The 17,788-nt window shown below is 52.5% G+C and overlaps 1 protein-coding gene across 5 annotated transcripts in view; it reads right to left on the bottom strand.

Annotated features, from left to right (window-relative positions):
- Nucleotides 1–249: 249 nt before the first annotated feature.
- Nucleotides 250–17,788, bottom strand: part of RAB3IL1 (RAB3A interacting protein like 1) — a 22,574-nt gene continuing 5,035 nt past the window's right edge. Inside the window, exons 1-13 of one of the 5 annotated variants that reach the window (XM_042022360.1) lie at nt 15,894–16,268; nt 13,103–13,337; nt 12,819–12,914; nt 11,368–11,445; nt 10,554–10,769; nt 9,580–9,708; nt 8,715–8,843; nt 8,514–8,626; nt 8,181–8,204; nt 6,788–6,887; nt 6,127–6,193; nt 5,692–5,770; nt 250–1,020 (exon numbers count right to left, since the gene is read on the bottom strand). In XM_042022360.1, coding sequence (XP_041878294.1) covers nt 882–1,020; nt 5,692–5,770; nt 6,127–6,193; nt 6,788–6,887; nt 8,181–8,204; nt 8,514–8,626; nt 8,715–8,843; nt 9,580–9,708; nt 10,554–10,769; nt 11,368–11,445; nt 12,819–12,914; nt 13,103–13,337; nt 15,894–15,904 — 1,416 coding nt within the window. In that variant the 5' untranslated portion in view covers nt 15,905–16,268 and the 3' untranslated portion in view covers nt 250–881. Of the gene's footprint in view, nt 1,021–3,863; nt 5,771–6,126; nt 6,194–6,787; nt 6,888–8,180; nt 8,205–8,513; nt 8,627–8,714; nt 8,844–9,579; nt 9,709–10,553; nt 10,770–11,367; nt 11,446–12,818; nt 12,915–13,102; nt 13,338–14,954; nt 15,320–15,893; nt 16,269–16,343; nt 16,701–17,788 lie in introns of those variants that run through there. The other 4 variants (XM_042022363.1, XM_042022362.1, XM_042022359.1 and 1 more) reach the window with 4 other exon arrangements.

Genomic DNA, 17,788 nt, shown 5'->3' with positions numbered 1-17,788 from the left:
CTTGTCTCCCCATCGTGCTGGAGCTCACCAAGTGCTCAAATTAAACACCTGATTTGGTGAAGGTATGCGAGTGAAATGGAATCCAACAGCACTAAAGGGCAAGGAATGGTGAAGCTGCAGCATTCCAGCACCATGACTCCTTCCATGTCCCTGCAGAAAATCAACAGCTCCACAGTAACAGAATGTCTGGGCTTGAATGGTACAGGAGGAGCTCCTGGGCAAGTCAGGATGATCTTTAGAGATCCCTTCCAACCCAAACCATTCCCTGGGAACATTTCTGTCTGCATAAAATAAAATAAAGAACGAAAAGCAAAGAGATCTCGAGCCTGCTCTGCCCCTTGATGCACAAAAGAATCACACACAAAACAGAGGACAGAGATTAAAAAGCCATTTCCTTTCTTCAGTGTCTTGGTAACCTCCTTTAAACAGAGAGGGACAGTTCTTAAAGTCTCTACTGAGATACTTAGTAAAGAGACTCTCCTGGGTGTGGTGGTGCTGGGACAGGGATGAGTGCCATGTGCTGCAGTAGGAGAGAGGGTTTAAGTCATTTGTGTATCTTGAATGTGTAAAGCCAGACTTTTAAAAACAGCACCAAGAAGAAAAAGTAGTGACACCCTTGCTGACAACAGCAAAGTGGGTTTTTTGGGTTTTCCAAACCCAGATGGATCAGGCACCACTCAAACACAGCCCATAAGGGCTTCTCCACACACACATAATTCCAGTGTGAAATGAGTAAGATTTGGAACCCAGGTTCCCTATCCTGTTAAGGACTAATGTCTGCCAGAGCTGTCAAGATTTTGGGGTGGTTGCAAAACTTCCCTTACCCAAAAGCACCTTGGGACCATCAGGGACTGCTCCAGCTCCTCTGAGACATCAAGACATTATTTATCACTGCCTTCAGTTTGATGGAAAGTTGGATTAGCGCTTCCCTCCTTCCTCCTGGTTTTGCCAGCTGGCACTGGTGGCCTGACAAAGGGAAAGGTCACCAACGGCAAGGGACGAGTCGCCTCTGTCCAGGTCCTGATGCAGAAAGAGCAAAGGTGTCACTGAGCTGTGACTCACATGTGTGTGTCCATTGGTGTGAAGCACCTTAACTTGACTCTAAGGTGATTAACAGAGCAGAATTAGCACAGTGAGCCAGGGGAATTAAGGGCAGGGAGCTGTCCTTGAGCCAATCCCATCTGCCAGAGGGAAGCCTGCAGCCCCAGAACCAAAGAGGGAGCAGAAACTGGAAGCATCAGCAGAGTTAAAAGCTCAGGATGTTTTGTGTGCCCGCACGGATGGCCCTGGAAGCTCTGTGAGCAGCACAGGACTGACTGCTGGGGTTTGCACTGCAAAGCTGCCTGGGGAACACCTCCAGCTTCAGCTTCCTTCTCCCAGCTCCCCTCTCTGGGACTGTCCCATGGGGAGCTGTTTTGGGACTTCTACTCCTGCACCAAATGGCTTTTGCTTCACTGGAGTCACTTGTAAGTAACCAGATCTGTACCAGTGACTCAGCTTTTCCCGTGCAGCTGATGTCTTCTTCTCCTACCAGGGGAATCATTTCAAGACTAAGCCAAACAAAAGCTAAAGAGTACCTTTTCCTTCCCAAACTTTCCCTGCTGTCCCTCTGCTCCATCATTCCAGCCAGTCCTATCTCCTCTCCTGAGCCAGAACACCACTGGAAGCTCAGATTTGTCACAGAATCCCACAATGGTTTGGGTTGGAAGGGACCTTAAAGCTCATCCCATTCCACCCCCTGCCATGGGCAGGGACACCTTCCACTGTCCCAGGTTGCTCCAAGCCCCATCCAGCCTGGCCTTGGACACTTCCAGGGATCCACAGCTTCTCTGGGCACCCTGTGCCAGTGCCTCACCGCCCCCACAGGGAAGGATTTCTTCCCAGTATCTCATCCAAATCTACCTCCCTTCATCTTAAGGCCATTCCAAAGCCATTTTCCCACCTTCCCCTCACATCCAGCCCACAGCTTGGCCGAGTCTCACTTTCTCTATCTTCCCTATCCCTCCTAATCCACCCCCGAAGGAGGTGAAACATTCTCTGGAAGTTACACCAGCACAAAGTCCAGCTGCCTTCTCAGCCTGGCTAAAGTCAACCTTCCAGCTCAGCCCAGTGAGCCTCACACAAACATGGGAATATTGACATGATAAACAGCAAATCCGACCTCTTGGCTCCCAGCACCGGTGGCACCACAGGGATTTGCTCCTATCAGGAACGTGTTGCCTTGGCAGAGCTGGCCAGCCCCAGCCCTGGGTGCCATGTGCACACTGAGAGCGGTGCCAGGACATCTGACTTTTTCCTGGCACGGCCACGCTTCCCTCAGTGTCCGAAATGACTGGAATTTCCCCATGGCTGACCCAGTGCTCCCTGTTCTGCACTGCTCCTCCACTGCTTTGGATGGATTCATCCTACGGAAAGGTTGGGAAAGCTTGGAAACTCCTGACTTTTCCGAGGCCAGCTGCTTCTCTTCTCTCTTTTCCTTCACTGCACCTGGAGTAAATAATACAATAAAAAAAAATAAAATCTTTCATTTGTTGGTTCCTGGAAACAGGAACCATCCATCTCTGTGGGCATGTGGGGACAGCCTGACCGGCGGTGCAAAGACAGCCTGATTTACAGCCCTGAATTAGCCCAAACTTGGACTAATTCCACAGGCAGGGAAAGGACACGGCCAGCAGACACAGGGAACTTCCAGGAGCAACCAAATCTCTCTGGTCTAAATCCCAGTTTCTCAAATATTAATATCCAAATGCTTAAAAGCACCTTGTTGTGCACAACACTAACCTCCACCATCATCCAAATATCCCCTTCCTCTCCCAGACTCACACTTCACAGCAGGGGAAAAGGACTTAGAGGGCTGAAAACAAAATCAAGCAAGTCAAACACATCTACAAAAGCAGATTTTTGAACTCCTATCCCTTTGAAGCTCTTGATTTTAGCCCAGGACAGGTTGGCAGGCCCTTGGTGGGGGCAAATAGGTGCGAGGAAGATTGTAGGAGGTACAAGAGGACCCAGAGACTCTGCTCAAACTCTGGTTTATTTCTGAGGGGAAAAACAGCAGGAAAGCTCTGGTGGAAAAGGCTGGGAATAGGGGACATGATGTCTTCTCACACCTTAGAAGTTTAGGGAGCCAGTGTCACAGGGAAGTTTCTGGCAGCAATCCCTGCTGCCATTATACACCAGCAGACCCAGACACAGCAAAACAGTCTCTCACCCAACCATCCCTTACAGAAATCCAAATCCTCCCTTTCCTTTCCACTCTCCAGATGCCCAATTCCCACTGCCAGCAGCGCGGGGAAGCTGCAGGAATGTTGCCCTGGCAAGAGGCTGCAGGAGAGGGTCAGGAGCAGGTGGGACCTGGAGATGCTCCATTCTCCCAGGGAAGCAGGGAGGGAAGGCAGGGAGGGAGGACAGTCCCTGCCTGGGCTGCCTGTGCCCTCTCGTGGCTGCCTGACAGTGCTGCACAACCAGATTCTTGTGTGGCTTTTTAATTGAAAGTGAAATTAAATCCCTTTCTGGAGACAGCTCTGCCCACTGCCATCTCCAAGACAGGAGGAGGAGATCTTCCATGTTAATATCCAGAGCTGAGCAGGAAGAACAAGTGGTTTTAGTGAAACCAAGCGACCCAAAACCTCTGCCTGCTGAGAGGAGAAGGGGGAGACTGCTCAGGAAAGAGGAAGGAAGATCCTTGAATTACCCAGCACTCGAGCAGTGCTTCCAGCCAGCAAATCAAAGGAGACACAACGGGAGAAGCCTCAGCTTCCCTCAGGAAGAACAGGTACCTGCTCTGATGAATAAAAGCATCCCAAACTCCACCCTGCAAGATTTTCTCTTGAACCCCAACCCTCCAACTCCAACCAGGCTTGTAGAGGTTAACAGCAAACGTTTATTTTCCTTTATGAAAGAGCAGGGTGCAACCATCCCGCCAGTAACAGAGTGACTTCATTTTCCTTCACAAATTGTTCTCTCTGCTTCGTTTGAAATGCAAGACAACCTCAGACAAGGCATTGCTCCAGTTCCTTCCATCTCAAAGTGCTTTTCAATGTAACACCAAGGGGGGAAAAAACATCCCACAAACCAAAACATCTCCTGCCCAGAGAGATCATCTCATTCCCAGTGCTGCAGTGTTTGTGCAGTGTAGCAGCTCACGGCACAGGAAGACATGGAGAGATTGAAAGGACAGGGGGAAGAGATGAAGGGAATGCAGGGAGAAATTCCAGGGGTGGAATTCACCTGAGCTGAAATCCGCAGCTGGGGAAACCAAAGGTTTTACTTTCCCTGTGTTATTTCTCTCTCCCTTAGACAAAACCAAGGCAGCTCACTGGAAGAAAATAGAGTTCCTCCTGTAACATCCTTCAGGAGAGGATGGAATTCCAGAGCTGAAGATGGGCACCAGCTTGCTGAGGGTGGCAGAGGGACAGGGTGACAACCCAGTCAGAAGTGAAAAGCCCAGAGTGGGTGACGGCTGAGCTGACTCCAGAGTCACTGAAAAAAGGCTAAATTGGCTACAAAATACTGTCATGGCTTTAACAAAGCTGGGCCTGAGTTCAGGATGTGTCGGGCCTGTACATTCCCACAGCTCCAGTGACACCCCTCCCTACCAGCACATTTTGGGGCATGCAGGAACCTCAGCCACATCCCTCATGTGCACACAAAGAGGTCTCAGATCCCCTCACCAGGGAACGGCAGTCCAGGAAAAGCTGGGATTCCTAGTGGACAGGCATCTCCAGGTCTGATTAACACTGGGAAGGAATCTCTGGGCTTTGGGACTGCCCAGCCTGGGCATGCTCCTTCTGGAGATACAAAGAACCCGACCTGGGAACACGGATTCTGCCTGAAGGGTGGGAAAGCTCCCCCAGGGCAGGAACAGCTCCAGGGATGTCTGTAGGTGAGGTTTGTGTTTAGGAGCATCACGGGGGAACTTTCCACCAGGGACTGTCACTGGTCCCGCATCTGCTTCTGGCAACTGCGGCACATTCCCTAGTCCAGGGGGAAACATCCTGCAGCCAGCTGGGAGTTATGGAATTTCCCTGCTCCCTTCTTCTGCTGGAGGCCCCAGGTGCACAGCTCCAGCCATTCCCCAGCCTGCATGACACAGTGCCAAACATCCAGCTAAAAACAGGAACAAATCCCTCTTTGTGACTCCGCTGGCAAGAAGCTTCTCTCGCAGACTCCTTTAAAAAGAACAAGGAAGTACTTGGAAACAAACTGTTCAAGATTATTGTGCTCTGCTGGCATTTTCAGGGCTGCTGTGGTCAGCAGGACCTCGGGGACAGCACCCTCCATCCCAAAAAAATGAGTGGAACAGACAGCCAGCATCTGTCCTGACAGACTGGCTCACAAGGAAGGTCCAGAATTCCCACCCTGCACAGGCCTGGCCTCGGGTTATGCCGAAGCAGGCTGCGTATAAAAACAAAAGGTTTAAAAAAGAATGGATATATACACTGCATATAGGAGACTCCAGAGTCCATGGATGGCCATCCCAGAGCAGCCAGGGCCAGCCCAGCTCCAGGGGCAGCGGGGCAGCTGCATTCCAGTCACACTTGGAGGAGTGGGACAGCTGAAGGTGGAACTTGTGCCTCTTGCTCCTTGCTCCAGGCAGAGGGAAGGTGGGAGGGAGCAGGACAGGCACTGCACTCCAAGCCCTCCCTCCCTCCAGGAGCAGTTTCCTTGCACGCTCAGGGCTCTGCTTACATCTCGCTGGGATAAAATCCAAGTTTGGCCAGAGACATCTCCCTCCGGAGCCGCATGACCTCCCAGTACATCAGCTCCACTGCAAAGCACAACGGGGGGAGAGAGAAGGGGGGAAAAAAAGCACCCAAAAAATCAGTAAGGAGGGCACAGCTGGCCACCAGCTCCTGCTCTGCTGTGCTGCCAGCATTCCCACAGGAAGGGAAGCAGGATAGGCCTGTCAGGTCTACCCTTACCAGCTCCACCCCAGGGCAAAGCTCCCAGGAAGGGGATGAGCAAGGAAGAGATGCTCCACTCCTCCCCTCGTGCCTTTCTTTTGTCATTTATCTGCTTCTCCAAGACAGCCCCAGCTGGCCCCACTCCTGTCACTCCAACCAGCTCCTCCCAACTCCTCCCAGTTGCTCCCACAGAAAGCATCCCAGTGGACCCAGCTCTTACCATCCTGCCTCACCAGGCCTTGCTGGATATAGCGGATGTAGGTGAAGAAGTTGCACACTGCTGTGATCTGAGAGACAGAGGGAAAGAGGGGGGGGGGGGGGAAAGAGGAACAAAGATTTGAGACATTCCTTTGGTGCAAGTGACAAAAATGAGTCAAATCTGTCCACAAAAAACCAACTTTTTGTGGGATCAGCTCTTCTAAAATGCAGCTCAGGAAAGAATTAACTTCTAAAATCCTCCACTGAACAAGAGCCCCAACAGCAACATTAACAAATGATCCACCTTCTCCCTCCCCTCCACAGAAGGAACAGTTTGTTCCCACAGCCAGGCATGGATCTGACTGGAACAGCAACAGCCTCTAAAGAGCAGAAAATTACTGTGTTTTACAAAGGGGAATTAAATCACAGCAATAAAGCCAAACAATCAAAGCCCTGTACTGAATGAAATCGTGGCAAGTGAACGCACTGAAGGTTATCTGAAAGCAGAAGGAAGAGCTGGATCCGCCCCCAAATCATCAACCAAGAGCCACCTCGACCTCAGGAACGACCTTAAATCCCACAGCTTTTCCTCAATCCCAGGGCTGACCATCAGGAGCTTGTCTACTGCAGGGCCTGGAATAATTCTGGAGGGTCAAGGCACCCTGGGGAGGTGAAGGACTCACCCTGGCCCTGCAGGAAGGGGAAATGTAGTAGTAATTCCCAGAATCCCCCAGCATGATCCGGTGCTTGCAGGTCCTGGGGAGGCCGCTCAGAGCACACTTCCTGCAGGAAAGGGGAAAAGCACTTCAGCAATCCAGTGGCACAGCACAGATCCAGCAACTCAGCCACCTGGAGAGATGGAAGTGATGGCTCAGAAGCCACCCCTGGGTCAGGCAGCATGAAGAAGGAAAAAAAACCAAATAAACCCTTGGCTGATATTCTTTTGCTCCTGGAAATATTCCATAAATGGCAAGTTTAGGAGACTTTAGGTGAAAGCACCTTTTTTTTCCCCCTGGCACACAGCCCCTGAGGAAACCCCAGGAAATATTAAAGAGGTGAGGCTGGAGCAGAGCACAGCCAGTGTCCCCTGGTCTCTGTACATGTCCCCCACATTCCAGGGCAGGCTCAGGTGTGTCAGCATTCCTGGTGGGATGCAAACATGCTGGCTGGGCACCAAACCTGGCCTCAAAACAGGTAAATCCAGCATTTGAGCAGGATTGGCACATACCACAAACTCAAAACAGGCCAACCCTTCCTTGGGCACACAGGGAAGGAGCTTGGCTTCCCCATTTTGAGATTTCAGAGGGTCCAAACAATCAGAAGCAAGGGGCGAAGCATTCCTTTATTTTCTTCCATTTTCTCCTGCTATTTGCAAGGCAGATGATTCCCATCACCACTTTGAGCAACAAAGCAGGATTTTCTACTGCAACAGTTATCACCACGTTCCACAGGGACTCAGTGGGAAGAGGAACATCACTCCCAAACTGCAAAACAAATCTCCTCTGGGGAGCCACAGGAGGTGACAGCAGAGGGGAGCTGCTGTTTCAGAGAGCTCCCGAGCTTGTCCCTGGGCTTGTTTTCCACTGCTCTCGAGGCAAACATTAGCCAAGAGTGGAAGCACGGGTTCCAAGCGTCCAGTTGCAAGGAGAAGTAATCATTGACCAAATATTAACACAACTTAAGGAGATTAAATTCCCAGGAGGTGCAGGATGACCAAAACCTTTGTAAACAAGATACCTGTAAGGAGCCACGTATTTGAGCATTGCAACATCCTGGAAAAGAGTGACTCTTGCTCGATTGGTACCACCTGGTGTAAAACCACAGCTATCAACCAAACTAACCAAAACTGCCATAAAAATCAGTGTTTTGCACCTGGGAAAAAGGGGAACAAATTCCTTTGGAGTCTTTTATTGCCAATGGGTTCCTTCCCATCCTGCCTGGGTGGAATTTAAACAGGGTTAAAGAGTTAGGTCAGCTCAGCAAAAGCCTCCAAGCTGCCACATGGGGCTGAGTTAGTGACTTGTTAATGCTCCAGAGATCTTTGATCACTGGCTGAACAATAAATATCTCACTTACATTACGATTTGTGACCGGAAGCCACTGCAAAGACAAAAATAAAATTTAAAAAAATCAAAAGGAAACCAGAAAGGATAAACACAGGATGAGTCATTTGGGGAATAATTTGCAGGAGAGTGGGAGGAAACCTGCACGTCCCTGGCTGTCACCTTGGAAGGTAAGAAAGGACTTAAACTTAATATCTGAATTAAATCCCTCCTCTCCATTTGGAATATCACATCACTCCTGCTAGTGTGAGGTGACCCTGAGGTGGCCCCAAGCTGTCACAGCACTCCACGAGAGGGGACAAGCCAGCAGCAAGGAGGGGACAAGGCGAGGAGACATGGTCCTTACTTGGGGCCACCACACTCTTCTGCTGCCACCTTCCCCATGGGGACAGTCTGGGAAGCCACTGGCTCGATGGTGAGGGTGTTCTGCTCCACAGCCACTCGCACCAGCTCCGACAGCTGCAGCAAGAGAAGGGAAAACAGGGATGAATTCCAGGAAAAGTGACGCCCCGGAGCTGCCAGCTGCTCCTGCTTCTCCAGCCCTCACCTCCTGCTTGGTGAAGTCCAGACAAGGTCCTACATCTTCTCGGTAAATTCTGTCCAGGAAGGAGCAGGATTTGTCCAAAGTTGGAGATTCCTTCCAGGTCTGGAACTCGGCAAATAAAATGGAGTCGACCTGCAGCGAGTGTCCAAGAGGAGAGGGAAGAGGGAGGGATATCGTGTCAGAAGGTACCTGTTACTATGCAGGAAACCTTTGAAACATCTGCTCTGGCATCTGGAAAGGCTCAGATGTCAGGAAGTGTCTGAGGGAAGCTGCCTGGCTCCAAGGATCTCTCGTTTCCCACCCAGCAGCAGTTCCGTGCCAGAGTGACACAGCCACCCTGGGCTGCATCTGCCAGAGGCCTGCAGGCACCTCTCTATCCCATATTCCTCCAGGTGGCTTTTCCTCCCTCCTGTGGCTGCAGGAAAGCCACCACAGAACTGCTGAACACACCGCTCAGCCCGTGGCAGGAATGATGGGAGCAGCTGAGGGGCAATAGGAGACTCTCTGGAACCTGGCATTTAAATCCCAGATGGATCATTGTGCAAAGCACCAACCTGACTGACAGGACAGCTCCTACAAGCCCAACAAAAGCTGCTGAAAGGAAAAAATAAAACTAAGCTGAGCAACACAAAGAACATGAGTGAAAACAGCTGGCAAAGTCTGGATTCCAGCACACCCCCTCTGTGCCATGGAGACTGCTCACCTGGGACCAGCAACAGCTTCAGAGCCACAAGATGGAAAAACAAATGGAGAAAAACAAAATGAAAGGAAAAAAAAAAATGGAGATTAGCATAAAAGGAAGCTGGAACTGAAAGGCTGCAAGCGTGAGAGGCAGGTGGGTCCCCACCCATTCCCAGAGGTTGGTTACCTGCCGTGAGGAGGAGGAAGAGGAGGAAGCATCTGCTCCCAAGGCCTGCCAGCCTGGCTCATAGGTGATGCGGATAGCCTTCCCAGGGAGGATGCAAAGGAGCAGGGAGAGGAGAGCAGGGAAACCAGACTTGGAGGGCAGAGGGAGAGACAGACAGTGAAGGAAGAGGTTTAGAGAGACAGGCAAGGAGGGAGGTAAAAAACATGAGATACAGAGAAAGGCTCAGGTCCTCCCCTCCAGGAACTGAGCATGGTCCTCAAGGCACCACAGGGCCACAAGCCACTTCTTTAGACTTCAGCTTGAGGTGCAAAAAGGGAACAAAAATTACCATTTTTAGGCTCAATTTAAGATCTTTCCCATACAGCACCAGCTCTCCAAATGCCAGGTTCACTTTTATCACCTCTCACACCGGCCAGTAAGGATTCTGAGGGACAAAAAGCCATCCCATCCTTGGTACATAACATTATTGGGCACTCTGGAAGCTGAGATTTGAAATCCCAGGAGATCTGCACCCCATGGAAGTTGCCTCCATGAAGAAATGACAGATCCAAATCTTTAACAAGCCTTTGTGTTCCCTCAACAATTCTCCATGGCATAGGCCGCAGCTCCCAAAAAAATCATTAGTGAGACATATTCCCCCACCACATTCTTCTTCATTTTCATTTTTCCTGACCAAGTGCCTCCTACTTGCTTCCCAGGACAGCTGTGTCCACATCTGGCTAGTGGAACTGGCTTCTGCTCAGCACCTCTTGATATCCGCTCACAGCACTAGCACCCCCTGGATCTGCCCCTCAGTGATCCCTCAGCTGCTTCCTGTCCCAACAAAGAGGAAATCCCCACAAAAGGAAACCCTCCAGCGCCTGCCTCAGCACAAATTTAGGGAACAAGGCACAAACAGCTGCTCAGTGAGACCACAGAGCTCTGTGGGAAGCCCAAGCCCGGAGCTCCCGGATGCAGAGATGTCCCTCACCCACCTCTTTGCATTCCCGGCTGACGGGCTCTGGAGCCACGTTCTGGCTGGCAGCTGACACCATGGCACTGCTGGTGCTTTTGTTGCGCCCGTGGCCCTTCCTGAAGCCAGCTTTGGAAGGGCTCTGCAGCTGAGGATGCAGCTCCCTGTTCGGGGAGGACGGCGTGGATGTGATCACCAGTGTCTTCAGGGCCGTCACCTCTGCCTGCAGCATGTCAATCTGGGGACACAAGCAAGAGGCACCCTCAGCACCTGCCGGGCTCCAGTTTGCTGCACTCCAACAAACACTGAAGCCACAGGGAATCAGCTACAAGCCCAGCCACAAAGCCTCTCCCCATCCTCCCAGTGCCACCACCATCCAGAATTTTAAACACCAGCTGTTTTGGAATCTACCCCTTCAATCAGCACACTTTATCCCAGGCTCTTTTCAGAACCAGTAACTCCAAAGGAATTTCTCTCTCCTCAAGATGGAGCCATTTGAGCAGCCTTGTGGTGCAGCCGTGTCAGGAAATTGCAACTCCCCGGGTCCCTGCTCTATCCATCCATCCATCCATCCATCCCAGAACTGTGACAATTAAACAACTCATTATTTCTCTGTGGATCCATTTCCCAAACGGGAGCTGGATCAGCAGGAGATTGCAAGGATGTCTGCAAGGCCTTTTCCCCCTCACTCAAGTGTCTGCTGGAAAAGGACCACAGCACCTCGGAGAGATCAAGCTGCACTTCCCTCTCCTCAGCCAACAAGCAGCCCTCTGGCCAGGCTGGGCAGGGAGGCCACCACACCACCCCCAAAAATGAAGTCACAGAGAGTCACTCACCTTGCCCCGGGCCTCCCTGAGCTGTTTCTCTGCTGCAGCCTGTTTGGTGTTGGCTTCTCTCACCATCTTGTGGGCTTCCTGCACCAGAGAGAGTTTTAGTTCACCTGCTGCACCCCAGCTCACACAGCCAATAAGGCAGGTCACAGATCTGCCACATCACGTGCTCCAGCCAAGGGGACAGACATCCCTGCCACATCCGAGGGGTTTTTGCTCTGCCAGCTGTGCAGAGCCTTCCCTCAGAATTTCCTGGAGTGTAGCTGCCTAAGTTAAGTTTAGCTGGCCAAGGTCATCTCTCACTGATAGGGGCTGCTGAGAAGAATGCCAGAAGCAAGGACCTGCCCTTCCTTGCCCTTGGGAATTGCTTTAACATTAGAACCCACCCGTGCCACCCACAGCTGTGCCTGTCCCTATTCCAACACCTCTGCAACTCCAGCCTCACCTCAGCCTGGCTTCCTGCAGTCACTGCAGCCTTGCTGGGGGATCCCTGCACTGATTCCTGACCCTGACTACTGCCTGTGGCTCTGATCCTGATCCAGACTCACTGCCCCATGTCTTGCTGAGGGCACTGCTCCTGCCTGTCTTGTTATTGCACTTTGCTCCCTCTTCCCCTTCAGAGCAGCTGGTCCCCACTGCCCCAGGCACAGCTGTGACAGAGCAGGAGCTGGAGCTCAGGTGGGGGCCAAATGGTGGAAACTGGCTTAAAAGCTTCTCCCACAGGAAGAGGGCAGCGGGATGAATCCCAGCTGGGGCCTCCCTGCAGTCTGGAAGCAGCGTCTGCCCAAGGGCACCAAAGGCAGGGGACAGCCCTTGGCTACATCATTTCCAAGGTCAGCCTGGGCTCAGGCAGCCAAAATTTCAGGAGAGGGGTGCTCCCCTGGCTCTCACAGCCCTGTATTTCAAAGGCACAGATGGGCTCTGGCTTTCCTCACTACCCAGAGAGATCCAGACATTAGAGCTGCTGGTGAATGGGATCTTGCCAGGATACAGCTTGGCAAGAATCACATTACAAAAAAAAAAAAAAACAAACCACCAAACCAAAACAAAGCCAAGAACCAACAGGACACTCATTGGAGCAGAGTGGATGAGGACATCCAGCATGTTCCCACTCCCAGCAAGGGTTGGGATAAGCCAGGGAATCATCTCTATTACACAGCAGCTGCCCAGACTACAGAGCAGGCATGGAGAGGAACAGGGATCTGTGCTTGGCTCCAGCTCCAGGCATTCCCACATTTTGCAACCATTACTGTGCTCTTTATGCCACACCACAGCTGCTAGAATGGGAAAGAAATCCAGGTAAAGGCTCCACCTGCAGCACTGGCCAGCTCTGCTTCTCCAAGTGGGAAAGCACAACAGGGGAGAGGAGGAAATTGTGGGAGGAGATAGCTGGAAGTCCAGGGAAAGCCTGTCTTAAAGGAGCTTAAGAAATGATGGGAAAAGGAAGAAGGTGGTACCTCAAACAGGCTGGCTGTTAACTCCTCCAGTTCCTGCTCCAGTTGTTCCCTGACTTTTGACAATCTCTCACATTCTTTGTCCTTGAGCTTCAGCTCCTGTCGAGGAAATGGAGAGGGATAGGAGTGCTGATGCCCTGCCCCAGCCTGTCAAGCACGGCCCTTCCTCCCCACCATGGCACCTGATGATCCCTGACCCGAGATTCCTGTCACCACCTCTAGGAAAGCCCCCCCTGCTCTAACCCATGCTGCCATCCCCAGGAGTTCCCACAAACCCTGGGCCTTACCTTCTGTGCTTTGTGCAGCTCATCTCTCAGGAACTCAGAGCCCTTCTCCCGGATCTCCACCGAGGAGCTGCGCAGCCGGGACACATTGAGCTGCTCTGTGGACTGGGGCTCATCCACACCTCCAGCATCCTGGCATCCACCCTCTGGCTCCTCCTTGTCACCTTTGGATGGCATCAGGGGCTTCCAGTGTCCCACAGCGGGTGGATTCTGGCTCTCTTCCTCAAAACTGACCTGGCTGGGGGTAGCAGCACAGGGAAAATGAGCGTGGGGGTGATCCAGAGCCTTCCTCCAACACTCACAACACATCCAACCCCAGGCACAGGCACTGGGAATGGGGCAGGAAGGGTGATGGGGAAGAATTTGGGCAGCATCAGCTGCACCAGCTCCTCTGCCCTGCACCCTTATGGAAGTGCTTCACCCTTTTGGCATGGTGTCCTTAGTAACTCAGGATAAGGCAGGAGAACTAAAGACAGCTACTCCAGGGATCACCTGCTCTCCAAGAGAAACATCCTGCAGATGGCTTTTTAGGATTCCAGGACACACCCAGCAGACCTAAGGTCAGACTTCTCTACTGAAGCAGCAAAAAGAAGGAATACAGCTTTCCCATTCCTAATATACAGACCCCAATCCCCTCTGCTGCCAACCCAGCCTTTCTCTACCCCCTGCACCTGCTTCAGAGGGAAACGATCTATTTTTAACCTACTTTCCCACCTATTTCCCACTGAAATCCTCCACAGAGCTGTCTAAGCCAGTGTATTTTCCCCAAGCTGGGTGGAAGCCCTATTTTTTAATTTCAGCAAGCAGAGATATCCTAGAAAGAAGAAACCACAAGAGTCACCCAGGACACTGCACCCCAGTGCTGAGTAGGGCTCTGCCAACTCCCAAATTAACGCTGGAGAGGCTTTAGGGGAGGAAAACATCATTTGAGTGCTGTCACCGTGGTGTTTGCATTTCTCCTCTTCCTCACTGAACTCTCTCCACGAAATCTCTCTCCATCTGAAGACAGGGCGAGCATGTCCAAGCCTTCCCCACGTGGAAGTTTTCTATCCTGCCCAGACACAGGCAGTGCCCTGCAGATTAACCTGCTGCTGCTTATCTCTGGCTCATGAGCCCTGGCTGAGCTCTGGTGCCCTTCTCTTCGTGCACCTCCTCCCACACTCCTGGACACTGCTCCTTGCCCACCACCTCCTCCTGCAGAGCAGCCATCACCTCTTTTTTCTCAGGTTTGTTTTTTCCTCTTCCTTTTGCCCCATCTCTGTGTTTTCCTCCCCTGCATTCCAGCCAGGCCACACTCTTCCCCCTTGCTCTGACTCCACACAGGCTGGGCTTATCCCCTCAGTCCCAGAGTGTCCTATCACCTTTTCCATTCTAATTTCCCCCTCCTCTGTGCCCCCTGAGCTGTCCAAGACCAACATCTGTCCACAGCCACCTTCCACAGGGGGAAGGAAGCAGCAGCTCCCAACTAAATCAGCTCAGGTACCACAGGAAAACACATGGAAAAGCACACATGGAGAACTCTCTGAACCCTCGGAAGAAATCACACCAGAAAGGAGCAGGGAAACCAGAGCACAGAGGATAAAAATAATAAATAAAAGCAGCAGCGAGGAAAAGGGACATTTCAGCAATCTACTGATACAAATACACTTAATCTAACACACAGGAAGAAAAAATGATGTTGTTTCTTTATGACTCTCTAATTCTCAGCTGAAAGTTGCCTCAGGAGACATATTTCAGTGTATTTCCACACATTACAGAAGAAAACTGGAGGATATGAAGGAATTAAACAGTCCCACCCACATTCTGTAATGCCAAAAACATATCCTGGAAAATCATCTATGATGGAATAGCTCACTCTTTCTCCACGCCACGCAAACAGAATCCCTATGGAAGCCTTGGCTGTGCTGGATTCTTCTCAGCGTCCAGGTGGGGCTCTGAAATCCAACCCCAGAGACCAAAGGACCACCACAAACACTCCCTCTCTCTTGCTGACTGGTAGCTGTCTTTCCAGGAAAAGTGGATCATATCCCTAAGAGTCACGTGCTGACACAAGAAACGCAAACCCACACGCAAAAAAAAAAAAAATCCCCAACACCCCACAACCTTCTAAAGTTGGTTTTCTGTAGAAAAAGCAAAAAAATGTGCAGGATCTGCACATTTTCCAGCGGGCCCCACATGTTTCCTGCAGCACTGATCCGACGGGGTTGTTTCCCGTGCAAGCAGCCTCTGGCTCTCTCCAGGTTAAACTCTTACCCGCAGGTTTGGGAGCAGGGCCGGACTTTTCCATCCCCACCGGGACGGACCCCTGACCTGCACCACCACGGACCAGCATCCGTCCAGAGCGGCTCATCCTCCCATGGGTGCTCAGCATCATCCCTCAAATGTTTGGCAAAGCATCTGGCAGTAGTTTATTATATTTTTATGTTATTATATTATAGCAGAACACACACTGGTGTTTCTTATGTTTGTCTCAGCAGTGAAACGCCAAGTCCTGTGTCTGGGGATGCTGCTGCCTCCTTATTCCATCTCCTTACTTGGCTTCCATGTGGCTTCTTCCCTGTGAGGCTGATGGAATGGATTTCCCAGAGAAGCTGGGGCTGCCCCATCTCTGGAAGTGTCCACGCCAAGTTGGACGGGACTTGGAGCAACTCGGTCTAGTGGAAGGTGTCCCTGCCCTTGGCAGGACAAGATGAACTTCAAGACCCCTTCCAACTCAAACCATTCCAGGATTCTGTGGATTCCCAGAGCCCCGACACACGGACGCCACTCCTTCCCCGTCCAGACCCGCACCTACCCCCGCAACATCGCTGGGTCCCGCTGCTGCTGATGCTGCTCACGGCGGAGGCGCGCCCGCCGCCGCCCCCATGCCCGGGGCAGCCGCACCGGGAGCGGGAGCTGTGCCCGGGGGAGAAGCCGGAGCGAGAAGCAGAGACGCGCCCGGAGAAGCCGGAGCAGGAGCGGTGGCCGGAGGGATCAGAACCGGAGCCGCCGTCGGCGCCGTGCCCGGGGGACCCAGAAGCGGAGCCGCAGCAGAAGCCGTGCCCGGAGGAGCCAGAACCGGATCCGTTCCCGGAGGATCTGGAGCCGATCCCGAGCAGCCCCGGCCCCGCCGCCCACGTGATGCCGGCGCGGCTGCGCCCTGAGCGCCGCCGGGGGCCCGGAGGGGTCACTCTGCACACCCCGGCACGGGCACTACAGGCTGGAGCAGCCGGGAATTAGCGTGCTTTGTCACCCATCGACTCACCGCGGGACAATGAGGAGTTCAAAGGAAATGTCCAACAACCGTCCCTCCGCTCCGCTCTTCGTCCGCGGCTCGGAATCGCTCCTGGCTTCCTCCGCCTCCTTCCTGACAGCGGGATAGGGAATGGGGGCTGCTGGCTCTGCTGCTCCTTCTTCCTCCAGAGGAGGATGCCTCACACTCCGCCCCTGCTCCAGCGGGGGGTTCCTCCCACGGGAGAAGCCCTCCAGGAACTTCTCTATCGGGTTCTTCATGCACTGCCCCAGCGCTGGTCCCTTTCTCAGGGTCAGTCCTTCAGGAACAGGCAGCTCCAGCGTGGGCTCCTCTCTCCACAGGTCCAGCCAGGACCCTGCTCCAGCACAGGCTCCCTGTGGGGTCACAGCCTCCTTCGGGCACCCCCCTGCTCCAGCGTGGGGTCCTCCATGGGCTGCAGGAGGATCTCTGCTTGCCTGTACCCCCGCCACCAAAACCGTGCCACACAAAGCCAATACAGAGGGGAAACTGGGGATGTAAAGAAGGGATAATATGCAGGAAGGTGGAAGGATGGGGGAAATCTGGCTGGGGGGAAAAAGGCTGCTGGCTCTCCAGCGTTTTTAAACTTCAAGGGGAGCACTGGGCTAGGAACCCAACAGGCAAACCACTCCTGCTGTTTCCCCTGTCCCACAGCAGATCCTATTGCCACCTCTGGATTGACAACACTGGAATTTTGAACCGAAAACTGCTCCTGCCCTCAGAGGACATTTCCCATCACATCCTACCTTGCCATTGCCCTGGGCTCTCCTCCAGGCGGCTGTATCCCCTTGGAGCCTTTGCACACAGGGGCAGCTCCTGCCTTGCTCTCAGCTTGTCCATCCTCTGCCTCGGGGACAGACCCAACGCCAGAGGCGGGAGAATCAGACATGGCGATCCTTGTGTCCAGTGCAGGATTTTGCTTTGGATATCACACAGGGAGCAATTCTCTGTCCCAGCATCTCCTAGGTGTCCGTGTCACCTCCAGCCCTGCCCTGCCTCATGGCCGGGATGCACGGGGACAGCATGGGCCAAGCCCATGCTCTGAAGTCTGGGAACGGAGTGTCTGGGATGTTTGTGTCACTGGCTGCAACCTTTGCTATCTTCAGGGAACTTTTGGGAGGAGGGGAAAGATCTTCAGCTCTGCAAGGCAGCACCAGAAGTGATTAGTCTTTGTAATTATTAACTCCCAAGGCTTGGCGAGCAGCAACAGAGGGTCCTCAGATTAGAAAGGTAGAAGTGCTTCCACCAGGAGCCAACAAAGGCAGGAAGGATGGGAACTGATAGTGCTGACAGGAAGCTTTGAGAGGGATGTGCTGGACATGCTGAATCCCAGCCACTTGAAAAAGCAACTTGTCACAAGGCAGAGAGTGGCATGTGCTCCCCCTCTTCTTCGAGGAAAAGAAAGAAAAGAGGAAAAGAAAGAAAAGAGGAAAAGAAAG

This window comes from Corvus kubaryi, unplaced genomic scaffold, assembly GCF_017639235.1.
Source record: "Corvus kubaryi isolate FWS band 111438036 unplaced genomic scaffold, C.kubaryi_AGA036_p1.0 37201, whole genome shotgun sequence".
Classification (NCBI taxonomy): Eukaryota; Metazoa; Chordata; class Aves; order Passeriformes; family Corvidae; genus Corvus; species Corvus kubaryi.
Note: the sequence above shows the minus strand (reverse complement) of the source record. Positions and strands in the feature narration are given on the sequence as shown.